This window comes from Nycticebus coucang, chromosome 3 (assembly GCF_027406575.1).
Source record: "Nycticebus coucang isolate mNycCou1 chromosome 3, mNycCou1.pri, whole genome shotgun sequence".
NCBI lineage: Eukaryota > Metazoa > Chordata > Mammalia > Primates > Lorisidae > Nycticebus > Nycticebus coucang.
The window spans coordinates 25,317,758-25,341,475 of NC_069782.1; the positions used below are offsets into that span (position 1 = coordinate 25,317,758).

Here is a 23,718-nt window from a genome sequence, read left to right on the forward strand (position 1 = left end):
TATAAATTTTATTTTAGGATGTAAAATGGAAATTATAAAATGCCTGTTAGGGAAAAGGGGTACATTGGGTCTATAATATGCATTGAGAACATAATACTGAATTTGTAAATAAGGCAAACCAAGGAAAATGGAATCAGCTAGAACCAGAGCAACAGAGCAGTGTCCCCAACCCCACAGGGCTTTACGTTCCAGTTAAACAGGGATAGACAAAGGGTGACCTAGACTCTCTCAGTAGTGACAGCCAGGATAGGAGAGAGGGTACCGGAGGGGCTGGAAGCATCTTCTGTCTCCAGACTGTCGTGTCACTGCCTACAAGTGTCTGAAGAATCGACTCTACGTTCAAGCTCTGGCATCTACCCTTAACGGTAGCATTTCAGGATCACATACAAAAATCTCAACACTAATGTGGAAGATAATATTGAAAACATAATGGACAGATCTTACCGATAGTTTGGTAATAAGAAGAAATCACAAGTCCAAGCTGTGAATAGGGAAGTTTGCTCTTCTCCACTGAGCTAGCAACTCTGAATTGCTCCTGAGAAAAGTCAGGGGGTGTGGACATATGGATCTCTTCCGTCCCCGGGCAAAATGTCACCTTTGCAGGAGTGAATTTGGAAGTGTTTGCTCCTCCTTTCTCTCCTAAATTCATGAAAAAAAAAGAATAACAATAAAGAAATTTAAAGTGAAGAAAGAAGGGAAACTGGTGTGGAATATAAAGGGAGAAGAAATAGAAAGGGAGCGGGCAAGATTCTGTACATAGCTGAGACTTAGGTGCAATTTGAGGGACATGATTTCCTTATCTCAGCGTCCACGGTCATTTCCGAAGCTCCCAGGTGGGTATGGACAGGCTCTATGTCCATGCTATTTCATTAAGAGCACTACAGAGGGACAGTCAGCCAGAAAGCAAATGTTTAGATGATGCTTTTGCTTCTCTGGGACTGGTGAGTTTGCCTTTTTTAAATAGTTTCCAACAGTAAGATGTTAGTTTGCCTCTGGGGCAGAAACCTCTGGGATAGAAGCGATATACATGGGCAGTTCTGGCCTGAGACAGAAAGAAATGGGGAAAAAAACCTATCTCTTTATAAGATCAGAGAACACAGAGGGGAAAAAAAGAAAAAATATCCTAGGGGAAGTACAGAGTCAAAAGCAACTGAGAGAGAAGCTAATGCGCATTTTGAAGTCTATGGCCAGAGGACTAGAGCTACTGAGAATGCCGAGAATGTTTTGGTACCAGCTAAGATTCAGAGTGAGCTGGTGTAAACCTGCTTAGGAATTGCATTTCATTTTTTTTTCATGCCCTTCCCCAGTGTTAACATAAGGAGTAACTGAAAGAAGGTAACATGATGTGGAGGGTTAATGTTACATGATGTGGGTCTGAAGACAATATAGCCAAAAACTAGGGATACATATCATGGAAAGTGCTTTGTTTTTTTTCCCTATGATATGGGAGATGGCAACAACCATAACAAATAAGTAAATATGCAAATACAGAAACAGAACTCTGCCAGTGGTTATAAAAATAAAATTGGTCAAATTTCTAAAATATCCGTTGAGTGGAAATTAGTATCTTAACTATGTATAAATTTAAATCTATTTTTAATAACTTTACAATTATTTTAAGTTTATTTAAGCCTCTTATATAAGTTTATTCTTATTATGGGGATAAATTTGAACAGAAAGGATCATAAATATATATTAGGATTTTAAACGCTTTTAAATAACCTAAGTATAGCTAATTCAGAACTTTTCCCAACCTAAATTTGAATGTGCTCTCCTTCTCTTAAGAGGGCACCACTTAATCAGTCAAAGCTCTACTTTGGTTGAGTTCACAAACTGGTAATGTTAAGAAGGGAGAAAACAAAGAAATATATAACACTTAAATGTAATGCAATTCAGTTTTAAGCTAAAAGGAAAATCCCTAAGACCAAAATCTATGGTATTAATAAGAAATTTTGTTGATGCTTATTTTTAAATGTATCCATTTCTTTGATACTGATAAAGGAGTATTTTGGTAAAAAGTTCTTTTTAATCCATTATGACTCAGTCCATCTACTTATGAAAGTAAAAAAATGCCCATAGCATCATACCTGCAAAGAAAGTTGTATGAATATAAATGTACAGAATCAAAAAATTAATGAATATTATTTCCATATCTCCTATATCAAGGGATTTTGTTTTCGTATCTACTGTACTCAGGGGATTTTGCTAGTTTTACAGAAAGCATAAAAGCAGGTGAGCGAGAAAGTATCTTGGTTAAAGTGTAGGAGAGAATGTGAGACCCACTAGACAAGGAGAAGAAAGTGGAAGACATCAGGGAGTATGTACACACGAGGGGAGGGAAGATCCTGAGGGCGGGACGTGGACCATCCCAGGGTGGTAACACACAAAAATAAAGATTCAGGGATATAGAACAGGCATTTTACCTTGTGTCTGTGCGAGAAATAATAAAAGTAACTTTCTGCTGTGTCGCACTAATCTGTTATAATATTTGGATTTTTCCAGGGTCTCCCTAAAACATCTCAAGGTGTCTGACACATCCACGGGCACGCAGACAAGCTGTTTGGCTCTGGTGTATTCTGAAAGAAAAGGGAAGAGGAATGTGGGGGATGAAAATGCTGCACCAATCCAAGCTCATAGCAAGTGAGTCTCTAATTCAGAGAATTTCTTGGTCCCAATCTAAAGCTGCTAAATTCAAAGCCCCCAGATCTGTAGCAGGTGTTTCAACATTTGGATCCTTTTTTTTAAGCTTTTGGTATGGTTGAAAGTTCCTTTAAAAAAAAAATCTTAGAAAACTTTTGATTCTTATGAAATGCAAATAACTTCAGATCTTGCCAATTTTCCTTATGAAAATTTCCCTCCTACTTCTTCTTTTGCTGATCATAAAAAATGAAATAATCTACTCCTTTTCAGAAGCCTCTTCAAAGCAAAGGTGTCTCGAGAAAGAGCCGAAAGGAAGAAACAAAGAAGCTTGGAGATGGGCAAGTGCTCTCTGAAGGGAAGGGAAAGATAGTTTCCTACACTGGAGGGTTCAGAGCAGAGGACCGAGGGGAGAGGACTGCGTGTGGGTATGAAACTAACTGACCGTTTGAGAAGTGCCTGGAAAGGGGAGATGGTGGAGCAGAGTTGCTGCCAGGTCTCTGGAGAGGAGTGATGGTCCTGGGAAGTAGGCTACAGATTTCCTACATACCCTATGAAAAACAGGCCCAGGAGAGAGAAAAATCACAGCTCACAGGATTGGAAGACAGAGGAGTTTATTTCACAACAGGTTGGACCAGTGGAACATCCCCCTTTAAAATCTAAGGTCTTGGTAACATAGAAATTTATAGACTAATAGAGACATAAGGAATGTTCAACCTTTTTTTCTTTTCTCCACACATTGGGCCACACATTAAATACAATGAAAGCAGATGAGGAAAAAAAAAAAGAAAAGAAAAATGTCCATGAATACTTTTCACAATAGTTACTGATTCCTCAAATAATGTGCAGGTCAAGAAGCATGATCTTTGACCTCAAGAAGTTCACAATCTGGTCATATTTTCAGGGAGTATTTGGTAAAATGAGGGAAAGATGGAAAAAGAGATCAGCAGAGGCAGAAAAGGGTGAGCAAGAAAGACTTTGTGAAAGAGGAGATATGCCAGCTGTGTCTTAGGATACGAAAAATTTTAGGAAGATAGAGATAAGGGGATTTAGATAAGTAAAATGAGAATAGGAATAGAAAAAATTTATTTAGGACATTCACTATGTCAGAAACTATTCTACATAATTTACTGTGATTGTCTCATTGAAAACTAAAAACCAAAAGGTATGCACTGTTATTATCCTCTTTTCACAAATGAGAAAAATAAGATTTCCCTTAGGGGCCAGAAGTAGGTTGTGCAAACAGAGGTAGCGAAACAGCAGCAAAGGCGGTGAGTTCAGGGTCCAGGAAATGACACCCAGCCAGTCCTGTGAACAAAGTTTGCAGCAGTCCTGGTGAACAGAGCTTGCAGGAGTCCTGGGCCTCACTGAGTAACTGGGATTCACCCTCTCTAATGCGGAGCTCAGGAAAAGTTTTGATAGAAAGACTCCATCTAAGATTGGCAGAACTCTAACAGAAAGGGGTCGTTATTTTAGAAAGAGTTAGCAAGAGTTGTATTCATAACAGGCCATGATAGAAATAGGCCGGTGGCTGATAAATTAGGCCACAACAACACAGATACTACACAAGTCGACTCAACTGATAATGGTGGCCATGGAAATGAGGAGAGAATACAGGGAACATTCCCACATTAGAAGCGACAGGAGTGATTAATTGGCTATATGGTAAAAAAGAAAGGGGGAGAGTCACCTCTTCTCTTATTTTTCGGTTTTCAGGATCTCTGACTTGCTTCCTACCTCACTGAAAAAAAAAAAAAGAAGAAGCAGCAATCCAAGAACACCCCTCCCCCACACCTCCAGCACCTCTAGGCCATCACTCCTGCAATTCCCTTCTATCTCCAAATCAAGATTGTCCCCTCTGCTGCAGAACCATTCCTAGCAACACAACTTGCTGTTATTACCAGCTTAAAGAAAAAAAACAAAAAAACCTCTCTCCTGACCCTACTCATTCCCCAAGCTACCATCCTATTTCCCTGCTCCATTTCACACCAAAATGCTTCAAAAAATTGTCCATATCCATAATTTCCCATTCTCTCATGAACCTACTTAAATCCCCTCTCTGCCTTAAAGGTCCTTCTCCAACCTCTCCGAACACCCCTCCTTGGTCTCCTTTGATAATTCACTCCATCAGTCCAAGTTCTTAGCATTAGAGCCCCCAGGGATCTGTCTATAGACTGCCTGTCTTTTCTTCTTAATTTGCACTTACTGCCTTACCTCTCATACTCTCTCACTTTTAAATAATACCCATGTGCTCATGGCTCCCAAGTTTCTATCTCTGGCCCCAAATCTTGAAATTTGCACCCATCTTTCCAATGCTCTCTCTTCTCTGCAGTGTGCAGTGTGTGCAATAGACAGCTGAAATATAACATGCCCCAACCTCATTTCTGAGTCTTCCCCTCAAAACTGCTTCTCCCATTGTCTTTTTCCATCTTCTTAAAGGATGCCTCCCTTTTTCCAGCTGCTCAGGACAAAAGCTAGAATCGTCTTTTACTCCTTTTCTTCTCTCGTGCCCCAAATCGAACCCACAACAAATCCTGCCAGCCCTCCCTTCAGAAGATGGCCAGAACCTCACCACTTCTCAACAACTTCCCTCTCCACTGCTCCTCGCATGATGTTCCAAGGCCTCTCAGTTATAGCAAAGGCCCTTTACCATGGCAGAAAGGGGGCTAGAAAGCTTCCTGGAGTCTTTTTTATAAGGACACTAAAACCATTCACAAAGGCTGTACCCTCATAACCCAAATTACCTCCCAGAGGCCCCACTTCTTAATACTATCACATTGGGGGTCAGGATTTCAACATATGAATTTGAAGAGCCACAAATATTCAGGTAACAGCAAGCAAAGGAGGAAGGCTGGAAGCCTGCACATATTAATAATTTGAGACACCATCTCTAGACCTTACTTAGTTTTAAATATCTGTTAAAATTGGGCTGATAATTGGGACCTCCCTGCTCCCTGAGTTCCCGAGGACTTCAGGTTTCTTCCCTCATTAACTTTTCTCAGGATTACTCCTGTCCTATTCTCAGAGCACCCCTGTGCCCAAACTGGTGATGACTAGCGGGTTATTGTCTAACCTGTGTGTGAAAGTGTTTGGCCCAGTGCTGTCAGGGAGTAAGCATTCTATAGATTCAGGTTCACATTATTACTACTAATAATATATTTTTAAAACACTTATTGAGCACTCAAAAGTACCAGGCACCATGCAGGCACTAAGGAGACACAAGGGACCAAAATCAACATAGTCCCTGCTCTCACAAAGCTTACATTCTAGAATAAAATCTGAAAAAAAAAAAATGCTTGTAATAAAAAATAGTCTGAATAAAATCATCCTACTACTTTTTATCAAATATCTGCTCATAAATAATTCCTCTTTGCATTTTTCCTATATTATATTGCACTTTTTTTCCTTTCTAAAAGCCCTGGCATACATTTTCACTTGTCTAATTAGGGCTCGGTGCTGGTGCTGTGGCTGTCTACATGAGATAAATGACACAAAGCAATAAGGAAATATTACTCTCCTTGGAAGCTTTATCCTGACAGCTCTGTCTCAAGGGGGTTCCTCTCTGAACACTCCCATGGATAATTTAAGAAACTATTCCAAAGGCACTAATATGTTCAACCATTTGAAATGGGTAAGACAGAGAAGTCCGGAGCAAAAAATGAAAAACACGACCATGTCCGTCACTGTACCAAGGTAGAAATGAAAACTGAGATGTCAGTATCCCCTGAGAGATGGGTCTACCAAGGAAAGAGCCTACATTTGGTCACATCAATGCAAATGCCCCAGAGGCACTAATAAAACACCTCTGCGCAAGGGGTGAGAATTCCAAAACACCTGAGGGCTGAATCACCTTATGGGAAAACTTACATACCAATAAGGCCATAAGTCTACAAAGAGATCCCAGACAATGCAAAAACCACAATAAAAGGCATATCCATAAAGTTACTCCCCTAAGGAGCTTAACAAGCAGGCAAGTTACTCACCCATACAAGAATGATCTATAAAGTGAGGTATTCTCACTTCTCCAAACCCTACAGAGACCACACCAAATTACATATGCATTATTAAATAGTTGAAAGGAGAATAGGATGCTGTTAAATAATGAGTACACCAAATATTCCCAAGCACTGGAGCATTGCAGTATCTGTTCAGAAGAATTAAATGTATCAAGCTTTACCACCAAAGGCTATTATGCCAAAAGAAATCTATGATATTCTAAAGCAGCAATCTGATGTGGAAACCATCAGGAGTATACTCAGTCTTTAAAAAAAGAAAAATTGCAAACATCTCACGGTGGCATACATAGGACCCAACATGCTTATAAACATGTTAAAGATCTGAATTTAGTACACTGAAAAAAAAAGTAGCATCCTAAAAGTTTGCTGAATAAACCCAAAAGCAAGGGCCAGAGGTGATTCTAAGTAACAGAGGTCTTAGAATCTTGTAAAGAGCTACAGTTTGGACACTAAGTTTTTAATGATAGTGATTCAATGCAAAACTTACAATTAGTATGCAGGATTACCACAGTAAGTCAGAATAAAGTATTTGTCTCCCATGATTGCTGAAATATAACAAATTTTTTTCTTGAGTGGTCTGAAAGAGGGCAGTGGAGAATAGGCCTAGAAGCTCAGTGAAGCGTTCATGAGTTGAGCAATTGACCAGGGGTCCTCAAACTACGTCCCATGGGCCACATGCGGCGGTGTGATTGTATTTGTTCCCGTTTTGTTTTTTTACTTCAAAATAAGATATGTGCAATGTGCATAGAAATGTGTTCATAGTTTTTTTTTTTTAAACCATAGTCCAGCCCTCCAAAGGTCTGAGGGACAGTGAATTGGCCCCCTGTTTAAAAAGTTTGAGGACCCCTGAATTAGACAGACCAGGTTTGAATCATAGTCTCACTACTTAACAGCAACATTTCGTTTTCTCATCTGTAATGCAAGAACAATAATGTCTACTTCCTACGACTGTAAAAATTAAAGCTAAAGATAGTTCTGCTTCCATAAATCATTATTGCCATTACAATGTTTTTTAAATTTACTCTATTTGAATATTCTTGCTCTAATCATTCACTGGTCAAACTAACTGTGCTTCTGCCACTGTGGGAATCACTCCAAAGGGTCACTGCAATTCTGCTGGACCTGACTCCCCTCTGTCTCACCACCACCCTCCTGCCTTTCCAAATGCAGCTTTACCAAGAATCAAGCAAAGTGCTTTTCTGACATATTGCATCCATCACCAATAAGCACGTCCTGGTGCACTGATCTAGAACATTGCTAAGTATGTTCTTCTTATCTCTGTTTAGGATGGAAGGGATAACATATATCATACTGAGTTATGGATCCCAAAACAGAGCAAATCCCAAGACTCTGTAGACAAGATGGAGAAAAGGAGAACATGCCAGAAAGAATCACACTCTTTGATTGAAACTAGTAACACAGGACTGACCCCAAAAAAGTGGTTCTCCCATTGTTTGCTGACCAGCAGGGCATAATCTGATTTATCACTGTTAGTAAAACCTACAAATTCATGATCACTGACCTCACTGCACTAGACCCTCTGCATTGGTCTACAGCACTGCTCCCCTCCCTTCTCCTATTCTTTAGTGGCTCTCTCTATCTTATCACTGCTAAGCCCCAGAGAGGCAATTCTGTACTCAGCAACTGTGCAGGTGCAGATCACCACTGTTGTACCCACCACTCAAAATACCCCTATTGCCATCCCCATCAATTCCAAGGTCACAGAGTCATTCATTCTTCAAAGAAATATGGAGCTTCTACTATATGCCAGGCACTGATGAAGACGTTTAGGTTATATCAGTGAACAAAATGATAATCCCTGCCTTCATGGAGCTCACATTTTACCAGGGGAGACAGACTAGTAATCAATAAATACAACAAAAATCTAAATTATACAATATAACAGATGGTGAGAAGTGCTATGGGAAAAAGAAAACATACAGCAGAGTAAAGGAATTTGAAGGAAGCAGGCAGGGCTCAGTTTTAAGTTGAATGGTCAAGGTGAGCCCCACTGAGAAGATGAGATATACACAACTTAAAGGAGGGGAGGGGCTTATTGTCCAGAATCTGGATGGAGGAAGGAGCATTTCAGGAAGGAGAAATAGCTAGAGGAAGACTTTAAGTTGGGGGTGTCATAGCAAAAAAGCCCGTGACAATGACCATCCCTTCTGCCAAATACAATAGACAATCCATCCCCACCTATAAGATCTAGATCTCTGACTGTTGACTGCTTCCTCTTCCTTAAAACTTCCTCTCACCCTGGCCTTGTCTACACTACTGTCACCTGTTCCACTCGCAGCTCTGAGGCCAGGTCCCAACCTCTCTCAGACAGTGCTCCTCCTCTGCTCCTCTGTAGTTAGAGCTCTTCCCAGGTTCTATGCCCCTTTGTCCTGTGTACAAAGTAAGGTCACGCTTCCCTACCCCTTTTGAAGTTAGGTGTGGCCATGTGACTTTGGCTAACAAAACGTCAACAGACATGACATGTACCACTTTCAAGTGGCAGCTTTAAGAGCCAATGTGTGATTTCCCACATCTTTTTTTTTTTTTTTTTTTTGCCTGAAAAATGGAGAAAATAACAAATCTACCTCATTAGAGGACTGTAGGTCAATATTCACAAAGAACTTGTAAGGGTGCCTGATGTGCGATGCATGCTTATAATTCTTTTATGGGGGTTGTTACACTAATTGAACATGATGTAATTTACATGATCCATGTAAAGCCTTAGCACAAAGCACTTAGCCTATGTACATGTGGTCTGGCAAAGGCTGTGTTTGAAACCTGCACCTCCACATGACTTCACCACAAGTCTCTTAGGATAGTTCTCCTAAAGGGTAAAATTAGAATTCTGTTTCTTGACTGAGAAACAATCATGGGAGCTTGTGTCAAAATGGACATCCCATTATGAGTAGCAGTCCTTATACTCCACCTCACGGAACAGAGTAGCATGTGCAGGAAATAGACTTTGTTCTCCCTTGGGTTAAGGCAGTGAGATTTGGGAGTAGTTGGTTGGTGCTACCCAGGAGCTGCCCTCAGGTCTGCACTCCACATAACTCTGCCTGGGTGACCTCATCCAAACCCATAACTTCAACTAGCACCAATATACTGACGACTGAAATACAGATCTCCATCCCACTGTCTACTGAGTGCTTCTTAATACATTCTCTTAGAGCTGCTGGATAGCTCTACTCAGTTATCATCCACGTTTGGATGAATTACATCCAAGCAAGTAATTCCAAGTAATCTTTTGCTCTCACCTGCTCCTCCCTTTAGTTTTCCTGTCTGGGTGGAGGCGGCATCCTCCATCTAGACGTCCAAGCCAAAAACCAAGACAACTTGAATTCCTCCCTCCCTCATCCTTCCCTACATCTAACCAGAGAGTAGTCCTGTGGACTTCCTCTGCCTTTCTTTTTCATACCTGTCCGCTCCTCTATTTTCGTTGCCCAAGTCCAGACTGCAGCCAATCTCCTATCTCCACTGGGACCCCTTTCAATCATTCCCCATATTGCTGCCAGAAGGTCTTTTATGGCACAAACATGATTGTTTCACCTTCCTTCTTTAAATCCTTTTAGCTAGCTCCTTTCACTCTCCAGATAAAAGTGGATCTCTTTATCCTATTCTCTAAGACATTACATCATCTAATTCCTGTCAATCTTTTAACCTCATTTTTTGCCTTTTTCTTTTACATTAGCCCCATTTAATGACTTGAGTCTCTCCAAAGGAGATGCTAGCTGTTAACAGTTTATAGCAGCAGCATCAATAATAATATTACATGTAATAATATTATGTGTCTTTTCACTCTACGCCATAATCTTGGTTTCCGTATTGATCCCCTTCGACGGATAACAAGTCTATAGTTTCATTCATCTTCGTGTTCTCAGGACTTCGTACAGCACTTAACATATACTAGACACTCAGTGAATGTTTTCTGAATAACTGAATGACAGGCTAACTTATGGTGAATGAATTAATGAATTACTACATTTATTTATACACACATACATACTTAAAAACCAATAGAGAAATTGAGTGAAAGAATCCTAACACTTAAAGAGAGGACTTACATTCCTTTCCTATACCAGAAACAGAGACAAGCAGAGACTATAATTAAGACCAGACATTATTCCCATTTTCATCTTATTCTTTGCTTCATTTGTACAAGTTGCACTGCCAAAAAAAATTCCAAAAGGACTTATTACCTAAAACCAAAGAAGTTACGATGTTCACCAATCTCCTGCTCTCTAGTTAAAAGACCTCCCCCACGGGTGGGGAACCCATGGCCTTAAGTCCAAATGTGGCCTTCTAGGTCCTGAAGTATGGTCTTTTGACTGAATCCAAATTTTACAGGACAAATCCTTTTATTTTTATTAACACATTTTTGTTTGTCTTTTACATTTTTATTTTTAAAATGAGTGTTATTTTAAATACCAAAGAATAAAATAAGTTTCAACAAAATAATCCTCCAGTATGGTTTATTATTATTTTGTTGAAACTTCTTTTATTCTTTGGTATTTTAAATACATTCAATACCTTTCACAATAGCAACAAAGAAAATAAGATACCTAGGAACAGTTTTAGCCAAGGAGGTGAAAGACCTCGACAGGGAGAACAATGAAACACGGGGGAAGAAGACTGCAGAGGATACAAACAAATGGAAAAGCAGACCATGCTCATGCTCATGGAGCAGCAGAATCAGCGTTGTTAAAAAGGCTGTACTATCTAAGGTGGCTTACAGGTTCAACACAATCCCCGTAAAAATACCAGCGTCACTTTCTGCAGAACTAGAAAAAATAACTTTATGTTTCACGTAGAATCGGAAAAGACTCTAGCCAATGCAACCTTTAACAAAAGAACAAATCAGGAGGCATCACTTTATCAGACTTCGAGCTATCCTGCAAGCCTATAATAACCAAAACAGCGTGGTACTGGCACAAGAACAGAGATACGGACCAAAGGATCAGAGCAGAAGACACATATAATACCATCCTCCTGTTGTCATCTGATCTTTGATTAAGCAGACAAAAATATACAACAAGGAAAAGAATTACTATTCTATAAACGTGCTGGGAAAATTGGATACCCATGGAGAAGACTCAAACAGGATGTGCACTAACAAAAATTATTTTATGATGAAGGACTTAAACCTACGGCATGAAACTATAAGAATTCTAGCAGAAGAGGCTGGAATAACTTTTATAGATATCTTCCTAGGCAAAGAATTTATGAAGACCCCAAAGGCAATCACGGCAGCAACAAAAATAAATAAATAGGACCAGATTAGATTAAAAAGCTTCTGCACAGCTGAGGAAATAATCAATAGAGCAAATAGACAACCTATAGCCTGGGAGTAAATATTTACCTTCTTTACATCAGATAAAGGGCTAACCACCAGAATCTACAAAGAACTCATGTAAATTAGCAAGAAGATATCAAACAACACCCTTAAAAAGTGGGCAAAACCACATCACAAAGTCCCAAAGCTACAGATGCTGGCATGGACATGGAGAAAAGGGAACACTTTTACACTGTTGGTGTAAACTAATTGCAAACGAATACAGCCTCTTTGGAAAGAAGAGAATCCTCAAAGAGCTAAAAGTAGACCTTCCATTAGATCCTTCAATCCCACTACTAGGTATCTTTCCAGAAGGAAAAAAAAAATCAGTTTACCATAAGGACATCTGCACTAGAATGTTTATTTCAGCTCAATTTATAATTACCAAGATGTGGAATGAACCCAAGTGCCCATCTACACACAAATGGATTAATAAAATGTGGTAGATGGATACTGTGGAACACTATTTAGCCATAAAAAAATGAAGGTTTTATGTCTTGTATTTACCTGGATGGAGATGAAGAACATTCTTTTTTGTAAAGTATCACAAGAATGGAAAAGCAAGTATCCAATGTACTCAATAGTAATATAAAACCAGTAGAAGAATAAATACACACCCACAGAAGAGAAAAACACATTTAAACTCAAGTGAGGAGGATTAGGATGGAGAAGGAGAGGGGAGGGGAAATCTAAGAGGCACCATGTGTACCTTCTGGATGAGGGGCCCAACTACGACTTAGACCATACTTGACAAACACAAACAATGTATCCTAATCACCTGCCCCCTCACATTAATCAAAAATAAAAAAATAGAAAAGTAAAACATGGGCAAAAGACATGAACAGAAGCTTTTCAAATGAAGATAGACCTATGACCAATAATTACATGAAAAAAATGCTCAACGTCTCTAGTCATCAGGGAAATGTAAATCAAAACCACAAGGAGCTATCGACTAACTCTCATGAAAACAGCGTTTACACAAAAGTAAATTACACACTGTTGATGAGACTGAAAATTTGTACCACCTTTATGGAAACTAGTATAGAGAGACCTAAAAGAACCAAAAGTATCTCATTCAGCAATAACACTACTGAATATTCACCTGAAGGAAAAAAGACATTCTATAAAAAAGACATCTGCACTCCAAAGTTTATGGCGGCACAATTCATAATCACAAAGATGTGGAAACAATCCACCTGCCCATCAATACATTAGTGTATTGGAACTGGAGATCCCCCTAAGTCGGTGGTTCTCAACCTTCCTAATGCCGTGGCCCTTTTATACAGTTCTTGTGGGTCGCAACCCACAGGTTGAGAACCGCTGCCCTAAGTAAAGTATCACAGGAGTGGAAAAATAAACACCACGTGTTCACTGTTAAAATTGGAACTGAATGATCAACACTCATGTTGATCATTGTTGTGTACATGTGGTAGTAAAATTCAATGGAAATCAAGCAGGTGGGGGTGGGAGGCGATGAGTGAATTCACACCTAACGGGTATAATGCACACAACCTAAGGGATGGACGTAACTATAACCTTGACTCAAACTGGACAAAAATAATGCATGTAACAAAAACATCTGTACCCCTGCAACATTCTGCAAGTTTTTATAAAAGGAAAGAAATAATTCTCCCAGATTGACAAACACAATTAGAATGTCAGTAAGCAATAAGGGCTAAATTGATGGCTGCTACACACATGATTTAGATCTAATTTCCTCCACCTGACTGGCACGGCTGCCCCCCAGGGCTGGTTGGTGAGAGTTTATGGTCGAGTTCACCAGTCTGTTAACAGCTTTTGACAACACTGCACTGTCTCTCTGTTTGAAGTAGGATTTGTGAATAGCTGCATAGCTCAAAAGGAGTTTTTAATTTGGTCACTTATTAGCCCATCATGTCAAAGAAGACCCAGAGAATGCCGAAGGAAGAAAACAGATTTTTTTAATAAGGATTGGGAATTGCAATAAAATCTTATTTCTGCTAAAGATAAGATGATTTGCCTACTTTGTGATATTGCAACATCAACATTAAATTCAATGCTCATTAGCATTATAACAATCATAACAACCACAAATATTTGAGATTAGAGGATGAGACCTGAAAGGTTGTATTGCAGAAATTAAAAGGTGAAAAGTCAAAGAAAAGACAAGTCTTTCAAGCAGCAGTAAGAGCTGGTAATAATGCCATTGAAGCAACTTATAAAGTAGCTTATCTAGCTGGGAGAGAGGGAGGGAAGCCATTCAGTGATGTAGAAATTGTAAAAGAATGCATTGTTAGCAATCAGTGTAACGTGGTTTCTTGTACTCTCAATGAATCCCCAACAATAAAAAAAAAAAAAAGAATGTATTCTTGAAGTTATGGGATGCTTAACCCCTAATACAAGTTTCATAGTACAAAGAATAGCTTCTTCCAAGGAGAACCATAACTGATAGCAGCATGAGTTAGCCTTCAACTTAACAGAACAACTTCATGCAATACTTGCAGAGGAAAATACAGTAGAAACTCTGTACGTTGACCAGTCAAAAGACTGTAAAAAACAGGTCAACATATGGAGGTTACAACATAAGGAACGAGGCCTACTGCACTGATGTGTACATGTGGTGCATGTCCAGTCTATGAAAATTAGGTCAACTTGAGGAGGTGGTTAATGTAGGGAAGTGGGCAACTACGGAGGTTCTACTGCATATATTATTCAATTACTTTGGATAAATCAACTGATACTACTGACTTGGTGCAGGTTTTATACTTCATTCAGGTTATAACAAGATTTTCTTTGCTACAAAGAGTTACTTGCTTTGGACACTCTCGCAAACAAAACACAGAGAACAGATACCTCAACGGCTTTCAAGATTAATGTGATGTCAGACTGAATTTGGTAAATTTAGTGAACTTATGCAAACAGTGCTCTCATTTCTTTTCATTGTGTCAGCAAAGTCTCTGTACTAAAAGTACTTTTTAAAGTGACACTTTGCCACAAGTTGTAAGTATTGTTAACTATATTTCTGCAAATGCAACATGGCATTGTCAGTTTCATAGTATGCTCAAGCTGAATGATGAAGTATTCAGCCTGGATTTTCCATAGCATTCTATAGTGGGTTGGCTATCTCAGGGACAAGTGTTAGCCAAAGTTTTATCTCTGTAAGAACTAATAGTTAAGTTTTATGAAGAACAGAATTGGCATTGTGAATTATTGAAAGAAGATTTCCATATTTCTCTGTGATATTATATCAAATCAAAATGAATATTTGTTTGTAAGAAAAAAACTAAGTCTATATATATATATGTGTGGCAAAAAAATCCAAAAATACAAAAAAAAGCTCTGTTTTCAAAACACTTCTTCAAAAGGAAATTTCAGATGAACATTTTCCCCAGTTAGCAAAGGTTATTGATGAGCAAGATGATATATGTCAATCATTTAAAGAATATGCAGCTGTTATAGACCTATTAATTGGAGAATACAATGCAGGTTTAATGACTTTGAGAATCAAGACATCACGCTCAAATTAGCATTTTAGCCTCTGACCTAGTTGATATCACCAAGACACCTAAAGAACTACAGATGGAACTGAGTAAGCTCTCAGTAGATGACATTTTAAAGTCATTGTCTGATGCTAAGAAAGATCCAACTGAAACGGAAAAATTCAGAATACCCAGACCTTCCATAACATGCCCCCAAAATGCTTTCTTTTTTTCCTTTTTTCTTTTCTTTTTTTTTTTTTTTTTGAGACAGAGTCTCACTTTGTCACCCTTGGTAGAGTGCCATGGCTTCATAGCTCACAGTAACCTCAAACTCTTGAGCTCAAGTGATTCTCTACCCCAGCCTCCCAAGTAGCTTGGACTACAGGTACCCAAACATAATGCCCAGCTATTTTTAGAGATGGGGGTCTCACTCCTGCCCAGGCTGGTATTGAACCCCTGAGCTCAGGCAATCCATCTGCCTCAGCCTCCCAGGCAAAAATGCTTTCTTGCTTTTCACCACTATTGCTGCGAATCTATTAATACATTCTACCTAAGCAAATCAAGACACCTTTAAGGTCACGAATGACTGATACCCATCTAAAGGACCAACTGAAACTGTGGCCCTCCATGCTGAAACCAAATATTCAAATGTTTTCCAACAAAAAGCAGACACAATAAAGTCATTAAAAGGTGAGCTTACTTTAAAATTAATAAATGGTTTTCACTTTTTGAAATTATTAAGTACATAGTGGCTACATTTTTACAAATAGTGTACATTTTTAAGCATATCTAATCGAAGTTTCTTGAATGTGGCCTTATTTGATTACCGCTAAATTAATGCAGCCTTCCAACAGGCAAAGGTTCTCCACCCTAACCTATAACTTAAGCATGGTAAAGCCAATGGAATCACCTATGTTCACATGGACATGGAAGTTATTATGGGAGTGAAGACAAAACAAAGAAAATGGCAAAAGATCAAGCAGCAAGATTTCCATGTAAGATAAAAACAGAGAAAAATATGCAAATCAACATTTTCCCATCTCTATTTTATCCCATCAATTTCCCTTTTCCTTTTTTGTTATTTCCCTTCTTGAACTTACAGATTAAACTTTTTTAAAAAGTTATTTTACCCCCTTAAGTGATATTTATAGCAATATAAAGTGGTAAATATCAAGTGTATTATTTTCAGTCAAATAAACTTGCAAAAAGAGTCTATAAACATTTTAATAAAGGAAGACTTGGCATGCAGAATACAACAGCAAACTTTAAGGAAAATAAAGCTTCAAGCTAAAATTGGTTCTGACCTGAACTGACAAGCACTTTTAGTAACTCTGTGTAGTATATTGTTTCCATTTCTTCAATGGTTGAAGAATTAATGATAAGCTGCTTCCCAATGAAATTTCGGCAGGTTATCTTAAAAAAGAAAAATGAAAACAAACATCACCTAGGTATTTATAGCTTAAAATTTGGCTTACTTGAATGTTTCTCTCATTTTTTTTATTTGTCAAAATTAAGAGATATAAAGCAATGCTACAAACAAAGGCTGGCAGAATAGCATTTAATCATAAGAACTTTCTGGGAAAAAAGCAGCAACATAATTTTTCATATTTCTATTGTACAGCACAGCTGGAAGAGCTTAAGGCAAATTATGTAGAACAATTAGAATATGATTTTCAGTAATCCTCTAGTATAAATATATCTTCCATTATGTAGGCTGAAATATGTTTAAAATATTGGCTGCTTTTCTAATCGCATATTTTTCCACCCTACTCATAATTAATTCAATTTTAACTTCCCTGAAGTTTTGCAGAACTAACTTCCTCCGTAGTATTTTCACAATTTATTCTTTAACAGATACATTAGATCCACTGCAAAGGACTATAAGAAGCTGGTCAACATATAGAGGTGGTCAACATAAGGAACTAGGTTTGCTGCACTGATACGTATGTGTGGTACATGGTGGGGCAATGAAAATGAGGAGGAGCAGAGGTAGGAATGCATCCACTCTGCTGCGTAAACACTTCATCCCAGGTATTAACCAAACACTAACCTAGGTGCTGCCATCAAAGGATTTAGCAGATGTTAATTAAACGTCCCTAATAAATTGACTTTAAATTGGGGAGATTATCCTTGGTGGCCTCCGCTAATCAGGAAATGAGTCTCTGCTGTCCCAGCAGTCTCCAGGACTTCAGACACCAAACAGCAGCCAGGTGTTCACTTGTTCCCTCCTCACAGGATCTTCCCTCACTGACTGCCTCTAAACAACAGATTCTGCCCTTGCCTGTGGGGTTCCTTTCTGCTCATGATCCTGACTGCCTGCCCTATGGAGTTTGGACTTGCTTAGCCAGCCCCTCACAATCATATAAGCCAATTCCTTGTAATAAACCATTTGACAATTTAACAGACAGACAGATAGATAGTGCATATTGTGAAGTATATAGCTGGTCTTTGTCCTCATTTCCCTGACATACAACTCCTAAAATCCTTGGAATCTCCAAAGTGATGTCCTTTTGTATGCTAATGAGTTGACTAAAGATGGCTGGTAAACCCAAGGATGTGTTCAGTCAACAGAAAGACCAACCCTAGCTTTCAGCCCCAGTCCCCAACCTCTACAAAAGGTAGAGAGGGCTGAGAGTTAAGTTGATCACTAATGGCCAATATTTAACCATTGCACTTCTTTTCGGTTTTTATGGAGGCTTTGTTAAATAGGGATGGTCCTGAAGGGAGCTTCCAGAGAGCTAAAAGCTTAAAGGCTCCTAGTGGGTGCCACACTCAGGGAGGGCATGGAAACTCCCCTATACCTCAGCCTATGCATATCTTTGTTTCCTTCATAATAACATGTCTGTTTCCTTATAATAAACTAGTAGATGTGTTTCCTTGAGTTCTGTAAGCCACCATTGCAAATGAATCAAATACAAGGAGGATATCACGGGAATTCAGTTTATAGCTGGAACATCAATAGCACAGATAAAACAGCCTGGGGTTTGCAATCAGCATGGGATGTGGGGGTCAGTCTTGCGGGGCTGAACCATCAACCTTGGGATGTAATGCTATCTCCAGGTAGGCAGTGTCAAGAATTGAACCCAAGGATACCCAGATAATGTCCACTGTCAAACTGATTTGTTGCCTGCTGTTGGGAAGAAATTCCCACAAATCTGGTGTCAGAGTCATGTTGTAAGAGTGCAAGTGGACAAACTGGGTTTGTTTTTTCCACTCAATAGGTAAGCTAGATCTGTCTTACTAGTTCTGCTTCTCTGGTTGAACCCTGACAGACAGAGGCAGTTAGATACAGCAACACAAAATTCAGGAGAAAGGTCTAGAGTAGTCCTCACTGACTGTGTGCAAGGACTCACAAGTGCACAGCCTGATGTGGCGAGCAGGGGCAATATTTCAGCCCCTACAGGTGCCGGGGGCCTTCAGGCAGGATGCAGACTGCACAACTGTATGCGATGGCTCTGATTATGTAGTCAATACATATTTGTTAAATTAGTAAATGAGAGGACTTATCTCTTTTTTTCTACCTGGTTCAACTATACCATGACTTCCATGGGCCCTAGGCACTTTTGCCTTCATGGGCCATTCCTCTACTTAAAAATTATTAAAAATTATACTTTATGGTTGTGTTGACATATAAAAATATGAATAGCAAAAATGAAAACATTTGAGCTAAAGTTACTTTTTTCTTCTTATTTTAAAAGAAATTAAAATATTTAATGGGCCCCTGGCAGTATTGTGAGCTCTAGACGCTGTTTCTCAGTTGTATCTAATGGATAATATAAGCCCTGACCTGAATATTAGTTTCCTGTGCACGAGGACTTAATTTTCTGTTTACACTGTATCAAGAAAATACTGGTACATAGTAGGCTCTCAATAATGTTTGTTCACTTGAATGATAAATGTTTAAGTGAAAATAATAATGATCATCTAATTTCTTTGTATTTTATATATGCACTATTAAAGAATCGCAACTACATGAATAATAGAGATGGCCTTACCTTCTCTCCACATTCGGACTCATACATTGTACAAGGTTGTTGGGTGATATCTAGGCCCTTGAACTTCTGTATTCTCAGGAGAAGCTGGCGCTGTGCATATACCAGAAGTGGTGTCACTTGTTCAGTATACCTTTCACTAGACAGGAGTGAAGAATACATTAAAAAGTAAACATTAGTTAAAAGACTCAATTAAGTCTGATACTTTAATTGCCATTACAGTAGTACTTACTGTGAAATTCCATTGAACTGAATGGCAAGCGATATTAGTGTTTCCCATTTTTCCACTTGATATAAAATTTCCAGAGATTTTAATACAAAGTCATGGATCCATTTCAAATCAACCACATTTACATCATCTAAAGGATGCTCAAAAGTAAGGCTAGAACCACCATTATCATTTTTAATATTCCCATAACAGCTTGGAACATTGAACTCTCCTTCGTCTTCAATGGACTGCAAGTAGCACATTGAAAAAAAATTGTGAAATTTCAGATTTTACTACATGTTGTTTCTGAAAAATGAATGTGATAAAAATGCAAGATGGAAAAGAACTGAACAAAAAGAAAATTAAAGTATGTTTTGATTATACAAATCAAAGCTTGATAATTTAAGGCAATACTATCTAATACAAATTCCTGTGATTATGGAAATGTACTGTATTTGTGCTATCTGATATAGTTCAATATAGCCACTCAACACCTAAAGCTACTGAGCTTGTGAAATGTGATAGATGCCACTGAATGCTTCATTATATTTAACTGTAATTAATTCAAGCTTAAATTTATCCAGACACACATGGCTAATCAACTAAGATATTTAAGGATATTAAACCAAAAAAGTAAAAGTTTTTAGGAAAAAATAGGCTTTAATTTAAACAAATAATGAAGTTCCCTGTTATATTGGATACATTTCTTAATTCACAGAATAATATGCCCAATTCCTTGATGAAAATGTCAAACCTAAGGAAGAAAAAATCTTCTAGGAAGATCCTCTTTTCACCTAAAGAGTTACTATGTAATTATTTTGTTCATTTCCCATGAGTTTCTGATATATTTCTGTATACCTCTTGAAATCTTTAAGGGCCAAGCAAAGCCCCTTAGATTTATTTAAGGGCAGGCTATAGCCCCAAACCATTGAGTAATTCAAGTTCTGTCTAGCTCTATCTCAACAAAAAATATATATATTTGGAAAGGAAGGTATGAACAAAAGTAGTAGCTCAGCAGCTAGGGTGCCAGCCACATACTCCAGAGCTGGTGGGTTCGAATCCAGCCTGGGCCTGCCAAACAACAATGACGACTTCAACCAAAAAATATCTGGCATTGTGACAGGTGCCTATAATCCCAGCTACTTGGGAGACTGAGGCAAGAGAATCGCTTAAGCCCAAGAGTTGGAGGCTGCTGTAAGCTGTGACACAATGGCACTCTACAAAGGGCAACATAGAAAACTCCGTCTCAAAACAAAACAAAAGTAGAGGATAAACAGCCCCTCTAACAAGATCCACAGTCCTTGAAGTTAGAGAAGAACTTAGAAGTCATCTAGCTGTGAAATGCAATATGCATACCTAAAGTCAGGCTCTGTGGGTGTGAATATGAACTATTCTCCTTAGTAAGGTATCACAAGAATTGAAAAGCAAGTATCAAGTGGACTCCATACTAATATGAAACCAACGGAAGAAAACATACACATCTACACAAGAGAAAAACACAATTAAACTCAAGTGTGGGAGAGAGGAGAGAAGGATGCGGGGTTGGTGTGCTCTTACCTAACAGGCACAATATAAAGATTTATGGCACAACTCCTGAGTGAGGGACACAACTACAGCTTGGACTTTACCTAACAAACACAATGTAACCTAATTGTCTGTACCTTCATATTAATCTGAAATTTTTTAAAAATAAAGGAGTTTTGTCTCTATGTTATAAACCAAGGGAGATATTGGTTTATACTTTTATGGTTGATATCTCTGTCAGAATTAAGCTGGATTCATTTCTTTTAAAAGTAAATGATTTAATATTTATTCCATGTATGTTTACTAGAATCCCCAGGGAAATATTCTGGGTCTGTAATTTTCTTTATGTAAAAGTTTCTGATTATGAATTCAGTTTTGTTAATAACTTAAAATTTTAAATTGCACATGAACTTTATGGACACCCTGTATTTAGGGTAATTCAAACTTTCTATTTCTTCTTGTGTCAGATTTGTTAAGTGGTATTTTCCAATAAATGTAACCATTTCATCTAAGTTATAAAATTCATTAATAAAAACTGATCATAATTTTCCCTTATTTATCTTTTAGTATCTATAGGATCTGTAATTATATTCCTTTCATTACTAATATCAGTAATTTATGCTTTTTCTCACTTTTGTACTTGTGTGTCAGTATATTAGTTTTAATAATCTTTTCAATTATTAATTTTTGACTTTATTAAATTTGCTTTATTGTATATCTAATTGATTTCTGCTTTTATCATTTCCTTCATTTCTTCTTCTTATTTGCTTCCTTCTTTTTACTTGCTATACATTTAATTTGCTTTTCTTTTCCTAACTCCTATGAGTGAACATTTAGATAACTGAACTGGTATCTTTCTTCTTTTCTAATAAGCATTTAAAGCTATAAATTTCCCCATGTGCACTGCTTTATTTGTAGCCCACGGTTTTGAAATGTTATCGTTAGCTTTAAATATTTTCTTTCTTTCTTTTTTTTTTTTTTTGAGACAGAGTCTCACTATGTCGCCCTCAGTAGAGTGCTGTGGTATCACAGCTCGCAGCAACCTCAAACTCTCGAGCTTAAGCCATTCTCTTGCCTCAGCCTCCCAAGTAGCTGGGACTATAGGCAACTGCCACAATGCTCAGTTATTTTTGTTGTTGTTATTGTTGTCATTGTTGTTTAGCTGGCCCTGGGCTGGGCTTGAACCTGCCACCCTTTGAGCATGTGGTTGGCACCATAACCACTGTGCTACAGGCACTGAGCCAGCTTTAAATATTTTTTCTTCTTATTTGTATTTTCTTTTTTGACCCACAGGTTATTTAGAATTCTGTTGTTTAATTTCCAGATATTCAGAGATTTTTCTTCCTATATTGTAGTAATTGGTTTATAATTTAATTCTATAGTGGTCAAAATACATATTCTTTAAAATTTTAGTCTTTTAAATTTTATTAAGACTTATTTTTTGATTCTGCATGTGATCCATCCCGGTGAATACACCTTTTGCACTTGTGCTCTCTTTCCCACTTGTGCTCTTACTTCCAGGTGAAGTAATCCCACCTGGGTTTACTTCACTTCAATTTGGACATTAATTATCCAGAGTTAGCTCAGACTCTACATGTTTAAAGGCTCAATTCTCCAAAAGACTGCCCTCTCTTCAGATGCCAGACACAAGTCTCAAAGTCACCCACTTTTCTGACTGTTCAGCTATAAATTCAAGGTTTCCCATAACACCATTGGGTTTGATGATGTACTAGAATTACTCAACAGAACTCAACGAAAACACTATGCTTATAATTACAGTTTTATTATAAAGTAAACAACACAGAAACAACAAAATGGAGAAGCACCTGGGGTGCAATCTGAGATGATGCTAAACACAGATCTTCCAAGGCCTTTCCCAGTGGAATCAAGGCATGTTACACTCTTGAAACATCAATGTGGTCACCAACCAGGAATCTCTTCAAGCTTTGGGTGTTTAGGATGCAGTTTAAATTTTATTTAAATGTTATTAGGCACATACACATTTATTGGTATGTCTTCCTAATTAATTGAACCTCTTCTTATTGTGAAATGTCCTCCTTCTCCTCTCATAATACTCCTTGATTTCAAGACTATTTTATCTAATATAGTCTCAACAGCTTTATTAATGTACTGTTTTCATGGTATATGTCTTTTTATATTTTCATTTTTAATCTGCTTCTTTATATTAAGAATGTTTCACTTGTAGACAGGTATACTTGTCTTTTTTAAATCCAGTCAGACAATCTCTGCCTTTTAATTGGAGTGTTTAGCCCACTTATATTTAATATAGTCATTGATACGATGGAATGAGATTTAATATTTGTCTCATATGTTTTTTGTTTCTTTGTTCCTTCTTTCCTGCCTTCTTTGTAGTTAACTATTTGAGTTTGTTGGCTTTAAAGCTGTATTTCTTTTTTGGTAGTTACCCTAGAAATTATTAAATTTATCACATTTGTAAACTTGTGTAAACTTATCACATTCCACTTAAGAATTAACATTGTACTGCTTTGTATAAAGTTTTAAAAAAATATAATAGTTTAATTTTATTTGCTCT

General features: G+C 37.9%; 1 protein-coding gene across 1 annotated transcript in view; it reads right to left on the reverse strand.

The window, feature by feature from the left end:
• The window catches only part of CFAP54 (cilia and flagella associated protein 54), a 339,644-nt gene that overhangs the window by 152,610 nt on the left and 163,316 nt on the right, over positions 1 to 23,718 (reverse strand). The window contains exons 37-41 of the mRNA XM_053586325.1: positions 19,665 to 19,888; positions 19,436 to 19,571; positions 16,745 to 16,853; positions 2,424 to 2,576; positions 445 to 639 (exon numbers count right to left, since the gene is read on the reverse strand). Of these exons, the coding sequence (XP_053442300.1) occupies positions 445 to 639; positions 2,424 to 2,576; positions 16,745 to 16,853; positions 19,436 to 19,571; positions 19,665 to 19,888 (817 nt within the window). The remainder of the gene's footprint in view (positions 1 to 444; positions 640 to 2,423; positions 2,577 to 16,744; positions 16,854 to 19,435; positions 19,572 to 19,664; positions 19,889 to 23,718) is intronic.